The 20,546-nt window shown below is 31.8% G+C and overlaps 1 protein-coding gene and 1 long non-coding RNA gene across 2 annotated transcripts in view; one reads left to right on the top strand and one right to left on the bottom strand.

Annotated features, from left to right (window-relative positions):
- Positions 1 to 20,546, bottom strand: part of LOC115875151 (MOXD1 homolog 2) — a 233,737-nt gene that overhangs the window by 39,217 nt on the left and 173,974 nt on the right. Inside the window, exon 4 of the mRNA XM_030890542.1 lies at positions 5,438 to 5,602. Within this exon, the coding sequence (XP_030746402.1) occupies positions 5,438 to 5,602 (165 nt within the window). The remainder of the gene's footprint in view (positions 1 to 5,437; positions 5,603 to 20,546) is intronic.
- Positions 7,910 to 8,412, top strand: LOC115875153. The gene is made up of 3 exons (XR_004048977.1): positions 7,910 to 8,127; positions 8,179 to 8,286; positions 8,339 to 8,412. It is a non-coding gene; the product is annotated as an uncharacterized LOC115875153 (long non-coding RNA).

Here is a 20,546-nt window from a genome sequence, read left to right on the forward strand (position 1 = left end):
TTTGATTTACTTGATACGGGCGTATTTTTGAGTATAGAGCTAACAGAGATAATCATAATGAACTTATTCTTTTTTCTTATATTCGAGGATACTTACAGTTTATACATTATATACATTAGATCATTACATATTATCTGTTTGCTTTAAAACAGTCTTTGGTTGAAAAATCGACCAACACCCTCCCACTCCCTTATTTGTTAACTTTTTGAAAAATGTTATTAAAAAGATATGCTCCCTTTGTGCTAGTTTATATATTTTTGAAGTCAATTTAATCAAACTAGAAAATAATTAATACTGCCCTATAAAAGGGTTAAACCTAGTCCACCTTATTTGTTTGATCTTAATAATAATCCAATATTATTATTATTTTGTTAGTGTCAATTCCAAACTTGCAATAAATACTGAATTGAAACCCTAAATAACAACTAAATAATTTATTCACGAAACTAGCAAAACTGTAATCGTTTCTATCGCCAAAATTGACCTCTCGCCAATCTCCGCCGGTCAATATTTACAGGCAAAGTCCTTCAGAACGAAGGCTGCGCCACGTCGATCCTCAAAAGGATTATTCTTTAATTATTCAGGAAGACAGAACCTCTGGATGTCGTTACCGTGCCAAACTTTATCAAGCCTCCAAATTTGAAATTGTAAATTTATTGGCTAAACTTCGGCACGCCGCGCTGACATTAGCCAGAATAACGCCGGTATATAACCTCCATGTTCCCTTTTGGAGAGGGGAGGGATTCTTGGGAGAATCTTTCTGGTGCCCTTGTCCCTTCGGAACTGGATAAATTTAGGTAGGGAAAGTTATTTCGTTGGGAAGTTTCGTTGGTCTTGGGCCAAGCCACGTGTCCAAGCCTTTGAAGCGATTATATTCAGTTCGTTCAGATTTCCGAAAAAGTTTTTTTTATTTATTTCGACCCTTGTCTACTTGATATTATTTTTTTCATAAAACATTAAATTAAGTTTAGTCATAAATCTAGAAATTTTATAGTTGTTTATGCTAAAAATGTTGTTCATCTCAACAAAAAAAAACTATAGAGATGGATTAAAACTATCGAGAATAGATGCACCTTAATGACGAATTAAAAAGTAGCCATTTTTTAGTTAATTTTAAGCTTTCAGCTAGAACACTAATTCGCAAACCCTAATACACCAAAATACTTTACTTTTGCACTTTTGCGTTTCGCTAACCATAGCATCATCAGCAGATGATTAAAACTAATTTTTTGAGTGATTAACAGTGATTACAGTGCAAAAATAAAGCGTTCTGGTGTATTGTGGTGAATAGTGTTTTATTTTGCTATGGTAACACTCAAGGTTCCAATCCCCAACTGTAATTTTATATTCAAGTCATAATTATTTTAAAATATTACATACAATATAGCGTACAATGCTTTAAAAGGAATTTCAAAAAATATTGTCAACCTATGTAAAATGATTATTTTGTTTCAAATATCGTTTGATACCCTAATCGATAGATTTTCAATATTCAAAAATAATACCTAAAGGTTTATAGCACACAGTCCCGCCTGAAATTCACCAATTACCTACTTTAAAACATCACAATTTCAAATTGTAAAATGATGGATTATTTACCAACAACTGCATATTATTAGAATCTATACGTATAAACCATTAAAATTTGATATATTAAAATAGTAGTTTCCATTATATCATAGGAAATTACCAAGAATCGTTATTATTACTTTAACGAGGCCATTAGTTTGTTTCCGCATAATATTCGACAAAAATTTAAAATGAATATGCCCCAATTAAAATAAATTCAAATATATACATTAATTAGTAATAACTTTAATGTAAAACGTGCAATAATTACAACAAAACGCATCGAAAAACATTATATATTTATAATTTGTCCAATTTAAATTATACATATATCTAGTATATGCACAAATATGGTTATATCGAATGCACATTTTAAAGTGCAAAATACATTGGCGAGATAAAAAATATAAAAGTAATTAATTTATATAAAAGTAGCTAAATTTAACTATAAATCAGCTTTTTGTATGGAACAATTTCTTTTCCATAGCAACTGTTAAAATTACCTTATATCTATCAAAATTAGTAGATAAAATAGTACTTTAACCGCAAGGGTAGATTATTAAAAACTTTATTTCTTCTCGCACGTTTTTTAATTGCTTCCAGATAATAATAAATAACAAAAAAATGGAAATAGTAAAAGAACACATATATTTGGGATAACTAATACACAGCTCTACTGGAGCGTACTGTCGGTCTCTACTAGCAGAAAAAATAAGTTAAAATGTAGTATTTATGAAAGAAACTCAATCAGATTTATATCTAGAATGGCACTTTATTTAAAAAAGAAAACATTCGACCAATTGTAAAACTTGGAAAATAAGTTCGTTATAATAATGCTTTTATTATTCACTATTCAAAGAATATGCATTCCTTCGGGGAAACTCTCTAAATTTATTTATTTAGTAATGCTAAAACACTCTATTTTAAAAGCCAATTAGAGACAATAGTATGATTCATCGGCAAGCGATGTAAATATTTGCGATCAGGTAAAATTGTGATGTAAGAGGACAGGCTTAGCTTGCCGGCGAGTCAGTAGTATACGGGCCGGCCGGCTGAAAAGTAGTGTTGTGTTGTGTTTTGTCACAGAGCTAACATTTGAAGGTTGCGAGTCTTTGACTATTAGGATGCGAGTCTTTATGACTATTAAGTGTACGAGTCTTTTGACTATTAGGATGCGAGTCTTTAAGCTTATTAAGGATGCGAGTCTTTTTGACTATTAGGATGCGAGTCTTTAAGCTTATTAAGGATGCGAGTCTTTTGACTATTAGGATGCGAGTCTTTAAGATTATTAAGGATGCGAGTCTTTAAGCTTATTAAGGATGCGAGTCTTTTTGACTATTAGGATGCCAGTCTTTAAGCTTATTAAGGATGCGAGTCTTTTGACTATTAGGATGCGAGTCTTTATGACTATTAAGGTTGCGAGTCTCTATGACTATTAGGGATGCGAATCTGTTTAGCGGCAGATTTGCGTCCGGGGGAAGCCCCTATACTAAGTTTAGGTGACACCAGCTGGTTGTTGAAGATTACCCAGTAGATCCGAACAATATTTGGATTAGATGGAAGATATGGAATGGAATATATTAAACAGAATGTCAGTGGCTAGGAGGCGGAGTACCCCCGAGTGTGTTTTACTATTTAACTATCAATTTTATCCAGATCAGCAAATGTTTGTTTTGTTATTTTCATGTACAATGAGAGTCTGCCCCTGAATTTGCATTGTGAGACCCGGTTGAGTAAGCCCCAGAAAAAAGGTATTTTACACAATGTGTACTACCAGTCACGACCAATGCATGCTAAACCTGGACACATAAACAGATATCATAAGGAAACTGCATGTCGCACAACGCTCAATGGAACGAAATATGCTGGGAATAACTAAGAAAGACCGTAAAAGAATAGAGTAAATACGACAAAAGGCCCAGGTAATATTCAGAACAGAATTAAATTACTAAAGTGGCAATATGGGCAGGACACGACAATGATATGGATGAAAAAAATTATCCAGTTTAATTGTTCTTAATGATCTAGGATACCATAGAAATATAATACTCCCAATGCAATATTTCAAAAGTAAAATATACTAATTATTACAAAATAACTATCTGGTCGGATATAAATTATTTTAAGGATTAAAAAAATGCACACCCAAATTCTTGCACCAAAATCCCATTAAAACTCTCATAAATTTCTAAAATTTACGACAGGTAAAAATATAGATAGAACGAATTCTTCTCATAATATACGAGGCTGCTCTAAGAATACCTAGCACCACGATTAACCAATAAATTATAATCCTGATGTGTATTTTATTTATTTCATTTCTTCCTTATTCTTTTTAATCTAGCAAAAATAATTTAATTACCTTTCTTAATTAGAAATTTTGTTTTTTACAGAAATATAACTGCCGTAGAAAAATATGGGTTTGTTAGTGAGTTCTTCAGCTGCACGGAAGTTTATGTAGCTTTGTAGACGAGAGGTAAATAATCGACTTATTTTTAATGAGTAAATACGGAGTTGCGACTTAAATTAGAGCTGGCAAACTTGCCTTCTTGTTTACAAAAAGCCACTGTAATTTTAGAAGTGGCTAATTGAGAGATACAAAATGAGTTTAATTTTATTATTTTCTGGGGAATTGAATTTTTTAAGTGTGGAAAAGATAGTCTTGTTAAAATGTTATATTTAAATGAATTGCGATATGATCACATCCATAGCATGCACAGGGTGTCCCGTTTTTGTATGTTTTACAGGGTTGTTATCTTATGCGTTAGTTGTTATTGTGCCACTTTTTTACGAAACTAAAACAGGATGAATATTATATCATCATCATCATCAGTTTCAACTTATCAACTATTTCCAATTATGGTGTAGCCTCCATCACATATTTAGATACTCTCTTTGTGTTTGGATCCATTATGGTCTATTGTTGACTATGCGGGCCCAAGTTATCCCTGCTAATTTCCTAATATCATGGTCCCATCTCAAGTTTGGTCTTCCTCTAGGTCTCTTGATTCCTCGTGAGTACCATGCTGTAATTTTTATGGTCAATCTGTTGTCTGTCCTTCTTGCCAGGTGTCCTGTCCATTGTCACTTGAGGGATTTGATTCTGTGGATGACATCTATCACCTGGGTCCTTTTGTCGTATCCACTCTATGCCTATTTCGTTCCATTGAGCGTTGTGCGATCTGCAGTTTCCTTATAATGTTCCTTTTAAGGGTCCAGGTTTCGCATGCATAGGTCATGACGGGTAGTACACATTGGTCGACTGTTCTCTTCTTTAGACAAAGTGGCATTCTAGATATGAATATGATTCAGTTTCTTCCATAAGTATTCTATGCTAACTTAATTCTACTGTTAATTTCTGGTTTGTCTTATAACTTATCGAAAAGGCAAAAGCTCGTATTGTGAAAACCGCATCTTTGTATCTCTACTCATAACAGAGAAGCCTTGCAAAACACACGAAAATGGTGTACACCCCTGTACAGTGTTAGTATATTTCTCACATTTATCAGCATTTTTTACATTTCCTTTTGGTGGAACATTAAAAAAAAGAAATTTGAATTTATAAAGTATATTCATATTAAAGAAACTGATACCTATTTCAAAAAGTACTGGCTCAAGTAACAATTAAGCTAATAGAGTGAACCTGCTCAATTGTTTAAAAGGATGAACAAAACTATAGAAAATAAAAAAAGTTTGGATTGCATCAAACTACAAAAGTTATTAATTATATAACAGGCATAATAAATAAATTGAAACCATCAAACTTTTTAAATTACCATTTTTATCGCACATTCTCATTAAAAATCGATTAAACCAATTCCAGCTAAGTGTAGCTATAATATATTTTACGATAATATAGACCACTTACCGTAATGGGTATGTCGTGATGGTCGCAAGTGTCCAGTCGCCTCCTGAATCGCAGCACCGTGTGAGTGCTATTCTCGTAGCCCAGCAACAGCTGATAGTCCTGGCTGGGGTCCACTTCCGGTTCCCGGTCCATCGCACTTCCGGGCGAATCTTTAACGTGTCTATCCTGAAAGCAACAAAAGCGGGCGGTTAGAATTAAGGTTTAAAAGGTTGAACATAATTAATAATTGAAAAATACAGGTGCGTCGTTTTGTAGAGAAAAAAATAATGACATTGCGAAAGTTGGCGTTAATTTCGTCTCTCATTTCAAGTAGTAGTATTTTTATTTTGGAAAAACGGACAACTTCTGGGATTAATTTTGTTAAATATAATTGGAGAGGTAAAACACCCTTACTGACCTAGTTATTTTGAAGCAAAAACAGGAAAAACCTCAGAAATCATATCCTAAAATTACCAAATATCGTGGAAACTAAACTCAACGATTAGTAACTCCACTACTTCCCGGCATGGAGAGCTTAATAAACGTAGAGTTATTAAATCCAGTGCCACACGGAAACCGAAAATACTTCACCTCCCGAAAGGAGGAAAGCAAAACAGAAATCTCAAGAAGCGTTCCAGGCAATTTTATTAATTCGAAATTTATTTGGACGTTTTTTCGGTTGATTTTTCGTGACCCAGAGGAATAATGGAAAAAAAAACAACGGGAATCCCTTTTTGACATGCTTAAGCATAGGGTAAGATCGCATGTAAAGGGGCTATAAAAAGGGTCTCTGTTTTCGGTATGTTTCCTATAGATGACGAAAGAAAGGGAATTTTTCTAAAAAAAAAACAGGTACATTTTTGACCTTTTTTTATTCTTTATAAAGCGTTTAGGAGATTTTGTCATGGCAATGGTCTCATTTATTTATTTTCTTCACTCTACTATAACCAACATAACTTCTTGATCTATCGAAAATCAGAAAAGCAGAAAGACTAGAAAACTCATTTATAAACAAATTTATCTAGCCAACAAAAAACTAACAGTAATAAACAACAAAAGTAATTTTAAGCGTAATTCTCCTCCGTCTTATGAGACAAAAATAAGGAACTAAATTAAAATGAAAATAGATTATTTCATTTTCACAGATATGTCTAAGTTGTTTTTAAATTTTAATCACCAGAATTACTCACAATATGAAGGGGATTATTGACAAATTTTGTAACATTCTGTGTTGCTTGTTTCTCACTTTATTCCTCTGTGACTGATTCGCCTGACTGGGAAATTGGCGAATTTATTTTGTCGATTAAAGCTACCATCGTTTTTCAAACACTTTAATCAACAAATCCTGAAAAAAAAACTCAATGGCAATATATTTTGGCACAAAAATTTCTTTACATTAAGATAAGTTTTTAAGGAAGAAGTATTTGAAAAATCATGATAACTTTGTGTGACAAAATAAATTTTCCAATTTCCCAGTCGGACGATTCAAAATCGTTGACAGATGAAAGAAAGAGACCAATCATTTTGAAAAATATTCACAAAAAAAGTGGAAGGAAGTTATAAAAGAATGTCAGTAACTCTATTCATATTCTGAGAATAATTCTAACATGGTTAGCAAGGCTTTTAATTATTAGTTTCTAAATAATCAGGGTAAAAGATCAGAGGAGCCTGAATTTGATGCAGAATTGGACACAGGATCCAAAATATGGATAGTGAACAATCCAGAGAGAAAGAAGACACACAGATGATGCTATTATTGAGGGCTTTAAGATTTTTCAGTGCATACCGCACATACAATATTAACCTGTCGGGTAAGTATTGTTGCTGTTGAGGCATATAAAAAAATAAAAATATTTTTGTTTAATTGACAGACTTAAGTTCAGTCTTAATTGTTAAAAATTTGTTCTCCTTTTATAGGTACCAATTTCTGAGGACTTATGACCGAGAAAAATCAAAGATTTTCATTGATTTACGGTTTTTTTAACAATACATGGTCTCCTCAATGAACACCTCACTAGATTGAAGCTAAGAAACAAGGGTGAATGCAGATTTTGTGGAAAAAATGGTGAAACACCAGAACACTTAATCACTGAGTGCGCCAAGACGACAACCATTCGTGTCATAAACGGTTTCGGAGATGGAGAACTAACCTCTGTAAAACCATCTCAAGTACTAGCTTCTGTCAAAGCCCTGAGATGATGAGTTATAACTATAGATCTATAAGGTTTTTGTGATTAACTTGATTAACTTTCCCTTTCCCATACAATCTACAAACTACAATAGGTACCAATAAAGATGTAATTCTCTATAAAGAAATTTATATTTTGCATCACTATGTTAAGTGAATGATGCAAAATATAAATAAGGAGAATGTAAAATTGAGTTTAATGAAAGTGAACAACATTATTAATGTGATTCTAAATTTACTAAACGTGACTAATGCCAGAGTAAGAACACTTAAGATTTATTTTTACTTTTACTTATGTTAAAGTCCCTAGATATATAAAGTACCGCAATTACCGCCATATTGGCGCCAAAACTAGCGGCAAATTTAAAAAGGAGGCCAACATTTCGCTGTTTCGGCTTTTTAAGCGGCTGGTCGGTCCGGCGCCAATATGGCCGACCAACATTGACAGGCAAGCCGTAAAATAAAATATTTATTAATTGTAATAGAATTACGTTTATTATCTACAGTTTACCTTCATTTTAACGTAATATCAGGTGGTATATCAATATTCAATTTCATAAATTTAATTTTTTAGGCCTATATATGTTAAGAGGTTATAAACGAATGGTTTCCGTACAAGTGTTTTTCATTTGTATTAGCATTTATTTTATGTTACCTTTTAGCGCAAAGTACGCCAACAGAAGTAAGTTAATAGGTAAGAAGAAATTAAGTTGGAATAACATTTAGAATTTTAGTACTTAATTCAGTCGAAACAATTGGAAAAACTTTGTTTGTTGATGAGAACGGGATACCTATACCATAAGTAAACGTATATTATGCTGTAGTTAGTTTTTACAAATAAGCATGATTTAACGAAAGTCTTTGGAACTATGAATAAGCTACAAACTTAAATTTGAAGGCCGGCTTTTATACGAGAAAATTTTGAACCATGGTTGAAACAAATACATGTAATAATTAAATTGATATGATACATACCTGCTATTTTTGAAATATATTAATATATTGATAGAAAGATTGTTTCAATTAGTATTACTTCAGGTAGTTTCGGCATTTTAGGTATGTAATTGTGCACTTAATTTAAAAATAACTTAGAAAGAAGCTTGAAATGCATAAGAGCTCTTTATGTATGCTGTATAATTAAGGTTTGTTATGGAGTGGTTTTTATACAACAAATTTATTATTAGTTGAATAAAAGCAAGTTAATACCACATAATACAATTAAAATATATTTTACTCTGCAATTTAATGTTATATTTTTAAAACAACAAGTGTCATAATGTTTAAGTATCATTATAATAAAAAAGTTATACTGCTATAAATTTAACATTGAAATAACTGTAATTATTGTTATACATAAATTAAGTAGGAATAATTTTACCTCGACAATATGTAAAACTTCAAATGAATCTTAACAATTTTATGTCATGTATAAAAATCAAATTTAAATCACACACTTTTATTTATAACTGACAGTATAAGACCAAATTTTTAAATATAACTTTACATGCTTACATTATATTGTTTACTTTCTATTAGTAATTACAATATGAACCAAAAAATATTAATTACTATCAATAAATACATAAAAACTAATCTATTTAAGTCCATGAAAATAACTATATAGTTAGCATATGCATAAACAACATTCTTGTTATTAGGATCAAATTTATTTGAGCTTTTTTTCATTGTTTTGATTAATATCCCTGTTAGTCCTGACTGGTAAAACCACCTGAAGCGATGTCATCCAAATCTATATATGTATCATAACATAACTTATTCTTTTAAATAATTATCCTTCGTTTGGTCTGATGATAATATATTGTAGATTTATCTAAACTTCTTGCTGCAAAATGTTGAAAACTAAACTACACTAAACATTTTAGGGAATGATTACGTAGAGATTTCACTTACACTTAGCATCCTTTTTAAAAGATATGTATGGTAGTTTGCAAGTAAGGTCTTTGTCTTGTTCTAGATTAGATTTCTAGAGGTTGATTTCGGCCTGACCCACTGCGACCTTCTCAGATCTATTCTCAGTGGTCTTGTCTTGTTCTATAATGAAGTTTTATGTACCAATAGGTTATACTACAAATAAGATTGTTAAAAATATTCACTGGAGCATAAATAAATTCAATCCACTACCTAACGTGTATTGAATATCGACGATGTTAGAAAACACATCAAATTTTTCACATGAAGCGGCCTTTTCGTGTAATACACATTTCTTCACTAAAGATATCGACGCCTATACATTATTAACTAATAAATTTGTAGCATTTTAGTGGCTTTATAATTATTTTAAAATATGTGGATAAATATTTTTATCCTGAAATTGACAGCCTCTCAACATTTGACATGACAAATTCAGACAAATGTGACATTTAAACAGTCCTACCACTACAGTTTTTCCAGAAATACCCCAAAAATCCGCCATTTTGGCGCCAATAACATTGAACAAACCAATTGCGGTACTTTATATATCTAGGGACTTTAACTTATGTGTTGTTGCTACGACCTCTAGCGGCCAACTTTCGAACTTGCAAAAAATTTACAGATATTTCTATTGGTCGATTTATCTATAAATATGTTTCCGAGTTATAGCCGCCGTTTATCAACGTTTTTCGGTAAATACAAAAAAAAATATCTATTGAGAGAAGTATGTTAACCTAGAAACCAATACAACTAAATTGTTACCCATCCAAACAACAGTTATTCCGTTAGTTTATACCTACAAACATTTCCAATCCTATCACATCCATGATCCACAAAGCTGTAAAATTTTACGACATTGTAAAATCTAAGACGCGATACAAATCTTTGCGCGTCAATCGGCAATAAAGAAGCGACCTTTAGCGAAGATGAGTCTGTATAAAACGCAAAACATTCACAGAGTGAGGATGTTTAAGTTCTTTTTTGTCAGAGAAAACTGACAGAAAATCGAACCCGACCATAATTTCACGGTTTAAAAGGGTTTCGAGTTTTTACTGGCAGACCCCGCCGGGTAGGTAGTTGCGGTTTGTACAACATAATTCCAAAATGAAGTAGCTGCTGTCGCTGGTTCGGAACTTTTCTTGTACCCCGATGGAGGAAAAACGTTTAAAACAGGTCTTGAGAGTGATAAATATTATAATTTGTTCTACTGAAATTACGATGTAGGACGTTAATGTTTACTAGTTGTGATTTGTAGGGATCGTTTTTATCGTAATGTAATTTGAAGTTATGAATTTAAATATTTATGGAGGCTAATGAAAATGAAGGCACGATATGACGTTAATTGGTGAATTAGTCCAATTTAATATTCAGAATAGTTTTTTCTCAATGCAAATTGTTTCAGTAAACAAGTTGTTAAGTACCAATACAGCGATATTTATTTTAATATGTCCTTCCCAAATTACTATGTAGAATATTAATGTTTTGATATGTCGGGATAGTTTTTGTCATTAATGGTTTTCTTTTAGTATGTAATTTTAAGTTACGAGTTTAAATATTTATTGAGTTTAATGAAAATAAAGGCTGATATTAGATTAACTGATGAATTAGTTAAGCCAGTTTAGTCTTTAGATGATATTTTTTAATGTAATTTGGCCATTCAGTCTTTTTTTACAACTTCTACTTAGAGAACTATTCTTCTGTCAATATTTGAATCTACAATTTAATTCATAGAAGTTCATTCTATGAAATTCAATTACACAATTAGTATTACTTAATAGTATTATTAAAACTGAATCCAATTAAATAAAACTAAGGCATGTCAAACGAACATGAAATATTTTGTTTCCTTGCACATAGGTACTCAAAACTACCTATTATAAATTACTGGTTTTGCACATGTTCTTCACAACATTTTTTTAGAAATAACGACCAATTTATTTACCAAAAAATACACAACAGCCATGGCCTGCTCTATGTAATTTCTTCTTCTGGAATATCTTCAACAGCTGTTAGTCATACAATTAGCAGTAATAGAGCAATATTTTTATATAATTGAGATAAGTATTATCTTTAGAAAAAATGTTACCGTCAGTATTACAAGCAGTTCAGGAATTTAATCGATATAACATATGGTAAAGCTAAATATATTAAAGCCATTTATGTACTTCTTTCATCTTCGGTGTTTTGAGTATATCTGGTAATAATATTGTAGAGCTAATATGCTGCTAAGAACATTCCAGTCAAGATTTACACAAAACTACCTATTATAAATTACTGGTTTTGCACATGTTCTTCACAACATTTTTTTAGAAATAACGACCAATTTATTTACCAAAAAATACACAACAGCCATGGCCTGCTCTATGTAATTTCTTCTTCTGGAATATCTTCAACAGCTGTTAGTCATACAATTAGCAGTAATAGAGCAATATTTTTATATAATTGAGATAAGTATTATCTTTAGAAAAAATGTTACCGTCAGTATTACAAGCAGTTCAGGAATTTAATCGATATAACATATGGTAAAGCTAAATATATTAAAGCCATTTATGTACTTCTTTCATCTTCGGTGTTTTGAGTATATCTGGTAATAATATTGTAGAGCTAATATGCTGCTAAGAACATTCCAGTCAAGATTTACAATGTAAACACTGTTAAAAATGGGTTAAAATGTTTTAAAAATGGGATAAAAAATGATTCAGTAAAAGCTTCAATTACGAAGCTATACGAGTTTCACTTTCAAATATCATAATATAATAGGTACTTAATACATTCTGAATTCATAGAACACCTAAACCTATACTCTGTTTTTTTTTTCTCAGGTAAGATTTCGACAGACGATGACAGAAGAGAAGCAGATGACGTCCCATACCAATCTATTTATTTTACTAAAAAAAGTTTCTAATAATTTTTAAGTTAACTATGGATGGGTTTAAATATAAATCCGTCATACGTCGTCTCTTGTTGTTTTTAACCATTTTAATTGGTTTATTTCAAAAATGACAGATCGTATTTCAATTTTATTGGCTTGACGGAACGATGAATGACAAACGGACGCCGATGCGTATGAACTCGCCTTTAGATTTTTGTCATTTTTGAAGCTTGTCAAAGTCTTGCCAAATTAGAGGTTATAATTTTGTGTCAACTTTTGTCAGTTTTGTCAAATACCCTGCGTTTTGGAAGATGATGCATTTTGATTCGTGTTATTACGTGTGTTTTGTGTCTTTTGAAGTCAAGTGGAGGAAAAATCCATTGAAAATTAACTGTAGACCCAGAGAACAGTTTATGGTTAATACTCGCTGCCCAGGCAAAAAGTCTTATACACCAATAAAGTTACCATCATTAAAGTTCGTATACCATCTCGTCGTAGATAAGTGCATCTCGAATATGGTAGAAGGACTATACTATCCAACACATACTAAAAACTGAGTAGCTGTAAAATATCGACATCACACGATACGTAAATAATGGATTTTAGTACTGCACAAGAAAAATAATGCCAAAGGTACTGGTTTAAAAAATTAAGATTAAAGTTAATTAATCAACCTTTAAGGTACCCATAAAATTTGGTAAGTGTTATTAATAATAAAATAGTTTGTTTTATTTATGTTGTTTTATTTATTCCTGCGGAATATTACAAATTTGTATTTGTACATAAGTTATATTGATAAATATAATCATAAATGCGGGAAGTTTCATAAAGCTTGAAAGTAAGAAATAGTTCTTTTTTATATTTTTTTGGTATGTGGTGCCTTGTTCTTGTTTGTTTTGTATTAACACTTATCGTTTTTTATTAAATTAAATAACTCGATTACATTTCTTCAGTTTTATACAGTTTTTTCACAATATTTTGAAGTAATCACTTGTCAGTCAAATTTTAAATATAATAATTTCCTGCTATGCGTTCCAGTTGTACCAACTTATTTCTTTTTAAAATAAAATAAACCACTTTGAAATTAAAATGACAGACACATCTATCACTGTCAAGGATCTTCTCGTTGGACAGACTATACCATACATATAATTTTAGAATATTATCCGAAAAATTACCCGTTCTAGAAATATTTTGACATCAAAAACTGGATATAATAATTGAATAGCGGCGAATAAGCTACTGTCAGCATTCTAAGCGCTTTAAAAATGCCTAATCGATTTACCCGAAAGGAAAAAGAAGGAACACAACAAAAGCATCGTTCCATTAACTTCTTTTTATCGTTGGATTTCTCGTCGGGCCACTTTTTCTTCCTGTTTCTTTTTCCTGTTGGCGCTACCGACCCGAACCGAACAAAAAGCCAAAGAAAAACTCTAACCATTTCTTTAGTTTTTCCTCGCTGTTTTATTCGGTGCAAAATTTACCTCGCTTCTAAAATAACTCTTCATCTCCTTCTCGCCACCGTTGTAGCTCAATTCCGGCGTTGCCGCGTCCTTAAATTTATTTATCCAATATTTTACATATTTGGATACCACCAATTCAGTTTTCTAGAGTTATGACACGGAAAATATACGACCAATAGTGACATGGTGGCAGTCGTGGCTGTGGTTGTCCCCGGTGGGTTCATTTATTCAAATAAATTTATAAATCTGAATAGAGCCACCGGCGAGCCGTCGCATCAAGAAAAACAATGGTAAACCAACTTGAGTATATTGACCCAGTACATATTATCAAAAAGTGCCTTTCGGATAGGTCGAAATAATGAAAGTCCCCTGGATTCACCCTTTTCTTAATTGATGTAACTAATGGCACATATCCCATGAAAATTGCGGAAGGTCGTCAACGCTCTGCACAGAGCACTGCATTACAAGAAGAAGTTATTACTACTTACGATCTTAGTATCTGATTTTAGTCCAAAGATGCTAGACAAAGATAAAGTAAACAAACAAAAGAGAATACAAAACAAGTATGTATACAAATTACATTGTCAGTCTTATTGTTTAAAATAAACATTTATAAATGTTTACAATGTCAAAGAATAGAAAAATAAAAATATGATTCAAAAATATTTAGTAAGTTTATAGTAAATATAGTAATAGCAAATATTAGACCAGTGTTTACAAGATCAAATTCGATTATCAAAATATAAGTCATTTACGGCGTAGAAAGCCTTGTCTAGTAAATACGATTTCAATGCTTTGCGAAATGAAGAAAATGATGTTATGGATTTGATTTCAAATGGCAGGTGATTGTGCTTTTTTTTCAGTTGTATAATATTGAACTTTCAACTAACTCTGAGCGTGGGGTAGGTAGATAAAGATCTTGCTCCGCGTTCCTGAGTGGATAAGTGTGAGATGGCTTTTCATGACAAGCTGATACATGCTTACGTATTAGGCAAACGGATTCAAATATAAATAAGGAAGAGTTAATATTTTTAATTTTTTGAAAAAATCCTGGCAATAAGTTCTGCTGTTTAGTTTCAGTGAATATCGAACATCTCTCTTCTGGAGCTTGAAAATGCGGTCAAATTGAGTCGCACAACACGTACCCCAGAATGAAAGGGCATATCTGAGGTGCGACTCAAAAAGTGCATAATAAACAGTTCTAGCCACTGACAAGCTAAGCTCCTTAGAAACAGATCTTAATGCAAAACAGGCAGAGCTTAATTTTTTCGAAAAAGCGTCGATATGCATGTCCCATTTCAGAGAATTGTCTACACCAATCTCTAAGAATTTTACAGATTTTACGACGTCAATGGTGATGTAGTTAAGTATGTAAGTAGTTTAAGTTTCATAAGAAATTGCTATTAAGTAGGTAATTCATTTTATGTTCTATATAAATTCTCCCACACCTGAGGAAACTCTTCTAAATCTTGCACCATCGCTTCCTCTATTCTCCATTTTCGTGTAGACGTGTCCACGGAGCGGAACTGCAAAGTGGCTGGCCTAGTCGCCGGCAAATGACTCGCGACCAATAGAAGACGATGACTATTCCCAGTCCCGGATATTCGATAAGGGACTACGGGATATTCCAGAAAAGAACTCGTTACGCTCTTAAAGTATCCAGTTCGACTCATTGTTTTCCAGGAGGACGGGGAGGATATTATCCTTTTAGCATACGTAATGCTTAGTTTAAGGTCGTTTCGTTATTATTAGGTTCATTTTCGTTTAATGTTCTGATTTAAAATTTCTCATTTTGCCGAAATTTCTTCGTTGAATATTTTCAATTACTTTATCTAGTTATTATGGGAAACAGTTAGGACAAATATAGAGAATATTTGAATAAACTATCCAAATCTATCTAAAAAATTATTTTCCCTTTATTGTGTTAGAGCATAATGTTCCTTAATTTTAATTTCTAGTAGTCTGATCGATTGTTATATGTTTTTAACCTAATAATGATATAATAGATATTTACGATACATGTGAGTTAACATCATCATTAAGACACGTGTGTAACCACACAAGTATCTTAATGGAGTTAACTCTACGTCTAACTATAAAAACACACAATGAATTTTAAAAATTATTGTACTTAACTATCCTAAAATCAATTACCTTAATACCTTTGTTCAAATAACACCATGCATGGCAATTTCAATATGACAGTAAATAATATTGATGTCACTAGTTTAAAAAATGAGCGATTCGGAAAGTATTCCCTCTGACATTAAAGAAGAGGCATTCAGAGCCATTTCTGGATTGCTTCCAGTAAGATCGAAAGAGAAGTATGAATATACGTACTCTAAGCATGAAAAATGGTGCACCGAAAAAAAGTACACAAAACTATGGAAATGAAAAATTACTCATAACATATTTTTCCAATTTAGTGCAAAATAAATGTTTTACAAAATATTTTTTTCTCTTTGGTAGTCATCTAAACAAGGAGTGCGGTAATGAAAATACGTGAGATAAGAAGCTCTTAACTCACTCAAAATGCGTGAGTTAAGAGCTTCTGAACTCACTGACGTAGATAACATAATAAATATACCTAGACTTTTAAACGAATAAATAAAAATAAAATTAAATCACTTCTTTTCTCAAACTCCTTTTTTTGAACCTCGTTTCCGTTAAGAAGCATAAAACAAAGTTCATGTATTAAAGAAGGAAAAACAAGGGAAAATCCTTCTGTATTTTCAAGCTTTCGGCAGCTAAGAAAAAAATTGAGTGACTGACAGAAGATGTTTTTGCTTTCAAAGAAATCGAAAAGATCTAAACAATGAAAACAACTCGAGGAAATCTGCTTGGAGCAAGCAAATCTGTCAATTTTCCTGAAAAAATAATGTTATCGATTTTACTCAAAAAAAAAAGACGAAAAAAAAAACAGAGGAAAAGGTATTTCTTGTGCACGAAGATGTTTAGATATTACGATATTTTTGAAAAATGCGAGGAAAATATTCATAGAGAATATGAAATGGGTCTGTGGAAAATAGGATCTTTATATAGATTTTATGCAGTATGTACAGGGTGGTCCGAACTGTATTTCGAAAACTTTGGCAGTATATTCTGAGAAGGAGAGTTTTTTGACATGAGAAAATTGATTTTGATCTCAATATGACTCGTACTTGTAGAGGGCGCCACCAACATATTTTTAACTGGTTTGAAGAGTAATATATTTTCGTCCGTACCTGTATAAAACTGCTGAGTAAAAAATATACATTTACAACGTTCTTTATGTAAAAAAAGGTCCTTGGTAAAAGTATTATTAGTATTTTTTGTCAATAATGACATGTATTATTGACTGTTTCCATTTCAAATATCCTGAGAACGGTTGCTCGTAGCGATTTTTACCAAGATACTTTTTTACGTAGAAAATCACGGAAATGTATATTTTTTACTCAATAGTTTTTTATACAGGTACGGACGAAAAGTTATTACTCTTCAAAACAGTTCTTTATAGATTGTTGTATTAAGCAAAAAAATAATTACACAAAAAAAGTTTGGTAATAGCTTCTTCATTTTCCAGTATCGTTAATTTTAAATCTAATGTAGAAAAATGACGATTTTTATTATATATACTCTTTTAGATGGATTTGCCTAACCTTGACCCTCTGAAAACCAATTACATTACAAAATCCTCTCCTGCCTATCTGTCATTTAAGCCGCTTGGATTAGCCCGGGCGCGCAAAAAGGAAATTATGATTTTCCCATATACGACTGACTTTTATTACTGACAGTTACTGGCTGACGTCACTCATCGTCGACGACGCGTTTTCCAGCGTTAACTAACGGCAAGTCGCGTTAATTAAAATGTCGGATGACGTTTTTTTTTCGACGGTGGGGAATGTTGTTGCCACGCACGGTAAAATTTTCGGCACCTGTTAGTCGATTCGGCTGTTATTAGTGATGTATTTTAAGGAAAAATAATATCGATATCTGGGGGGGAAATATATCGAAGTTCGATATTATAATGCGCGCTACCTACCATTGCTTGTATTTTATGAAAAATGAAGTTAATATTTTCCAGAAAAAACAGTAGTACCTACTCTTTATAGATATTTAGATGTATCACAAAAAAATCCTTTATGGGTATTCCGCCATTGAAGAAAATCTACAAAATAAAATAGTTGTTTTTTGTAAACACTTCGGCGTTAATCCAAACGAAAACTACTTGGCAGAATACAGATATACAAATTTGCCTAACGAACAAAAACTGCTTAATGTTTCGGAAAGTTTATCTCTTTCCGTCGTCGGAAGCAAAAAACTACAAAGAATAAAGAAAAAAAATATTTAAAATATTTAAATTCAACTATTAACACTTTAGTTTTCTAAAACAGATACATCTACAAAAACCGTTGACGTTCTGTTAATATGACATTTTATAAGTTAAACTTCAAAACTAACAATTGCTACCTGATAACAATTACTTAATAAGGTAAAACCAAAAAACCCCTAACTTTCTGTACGATTATTTTTAATTTTTACGTATGTTATGTTTATTTATGTTATGTTCTTTGAAATCAAAGAAGCGATTGCCATACATTACTAACATCTACAGATGCATCAGCAATACATTTATTTTTATTAGATTGTATTAAAAAAGCCTCTATTATTTTTCTTTTAGAGGCTATCGCTTCTTTCATTATAATTTTGGCGTTATTAAAATTTATTCTGTGCCCTGTGTCCCATGAATGCTGGCAAATCTTCGATTTGTGAAAATCTACCTTCCTTAATTAATCTTTATGTTCTTTAATTCGAACAATTAAGGGTCTAGATGTTTCACCAATGTAAAATGTATCGCATTCGCATGGTATTTTATATATTACATTTTTTGTTTGTTGTTCTGGGTATTCAATGGTTTAGTAGGTATGTCATAAAGTGGATCTAAGTGTATTGGGTCTATTCTACTTTATATTTGTGTGCCTACAACACTAATTAACTGTAATTCAAGTCAGCCATTGATCGGGAGATGCACTCTCAACTATTTTTATTCTTATGGTAACAAATTATATTGATATTTTTGTTAACGTCAATAACATACACAATAAATAACAATGATATCAATAAATTATCGCTATTCTAATATATCGATACTGTTTAGGCATCCCTAGCTGTTGTCAACTATTATGGAAATGAAAAGAGCACTGTGTGAAGAAGAAAGAATAAACTGGTAACGTTGGACGGACTTGTTCTAACTTAATCAAGTACTAACGTCGCGGTACGATTTACATTTTCACGGAACGAATCTACAAGAACAGAGCCTGTAAGTTTTGTGTACAAGAGTACGTGGGCTTGAAATGGTTTCGTGTAAATGTAAAGTACAACTAAACATGAAGGGAGATTTTGTGTCTTGCATTATTTATTTCGTTTTTTTTTAGATCAAAAAAGAAAACAACAAAAATATACTTTTAAAATAATTTACATATAAAAAATAAGGTCTTTTTTTAATAGTAGAAATTTCTTTCTTCAACTAAAAACATATAGTTAATATCAAATAAACTTTTAGTTATATCACCAAACGTTCCAACCCTCAACTGTAATTTTTTAAATGGTTTAAAATAATATTTCTCTCAAATAATTGGGGAACTTTTATTCCTCATTTTTAAAGATTACATAGAATTCCCTATGTTCGGGTCGACGATGCAACACGGCACTTATATATAAACAAGTGATTGCAATTTATTATAATACTCTTTAAGTATTTAATGATATTCCCAGAACAACAAAATACAATAAATCCGCCACTAAGATATAGACGCCACATTTTATTTTCTCATGTAGAACAAATGTGCAAGAATTTCGCAAGTATGTTTCTTTGACTTGATGATAAAATTCCTGCAAAAATTTAAATATTTTTTCACTTATGCAACTCCACATTACATGGCGAACAAACAGGTTCAAGAAAAAATATTCCGCCTATATTAAGTCGTAATATAAATACCGGAAGCTCACTGAAAGAGATAATAAAGTAAGTTGTTTCAGTTTTGCCAAGAGTTGTTATTATCGTTTGTAAAATATTACCACACTTAACACGAATATTTCGTTATCTGATGAATGCATTACATATAGAGTGGAGGTATGTATGTAAAAAAAATGATATGGATCATTTAGTTTGTGCTTCAAAAGAGTATAGAATATATTAATGTTTTTAGAATAAAAAAAACTTATTCAGAGCTCTCAGGGTTATATTTACGCTGGACTGGTTATTAGTGTTGGACTACTAAAATGGTCATGACTTATGCATGCGAAATCTGGACTCTTAAAAATGACATTATAAGGAAACTGCAGGTTGTACAAGGCTCAGTGGAACGAAATAAGCTGCGAATAACCAGGAAAGATCATAAAAGAATAGAGTGGATACGACAAAAGACCCAGGTAATAGATGTCATCCACAGAATCAAATCCCTCAAATGGCAATGGGAAGGACATCTAGCAAGAAGGACGGACAACAGATGGACAGCATGGTATCCACGAGGAATTAAGAGACCTAGAGGAAGACCAAACCTGAGATGGAACCATGGTATTAGGAAGAAATTAGCAGGGATAACTTTGGCACGCTTAGCCAACAATGGGCCCAACTACAAAGAGAGTATCTAAATATGTAACAAAAGCTATACCATAACCAGAAATGGTTGAATA

Source organism: Sitophilus oryzae, unplaced genomic scaffold (genome assembly GCF_002938485.1).
Source record: "Sitophilus oryzae breed Bouriz unplaced genomic scaffold, Soryzae_2.0 scaffold_1350_pilon_pilon, whole genome shotgun sequence".
Lineage (NCBI taxonomy): Eukaryota > Metazoa > Arthropoda > Insecta > Coleoptera > Curculionidae > Sitophilus > Sitophilus oryzae.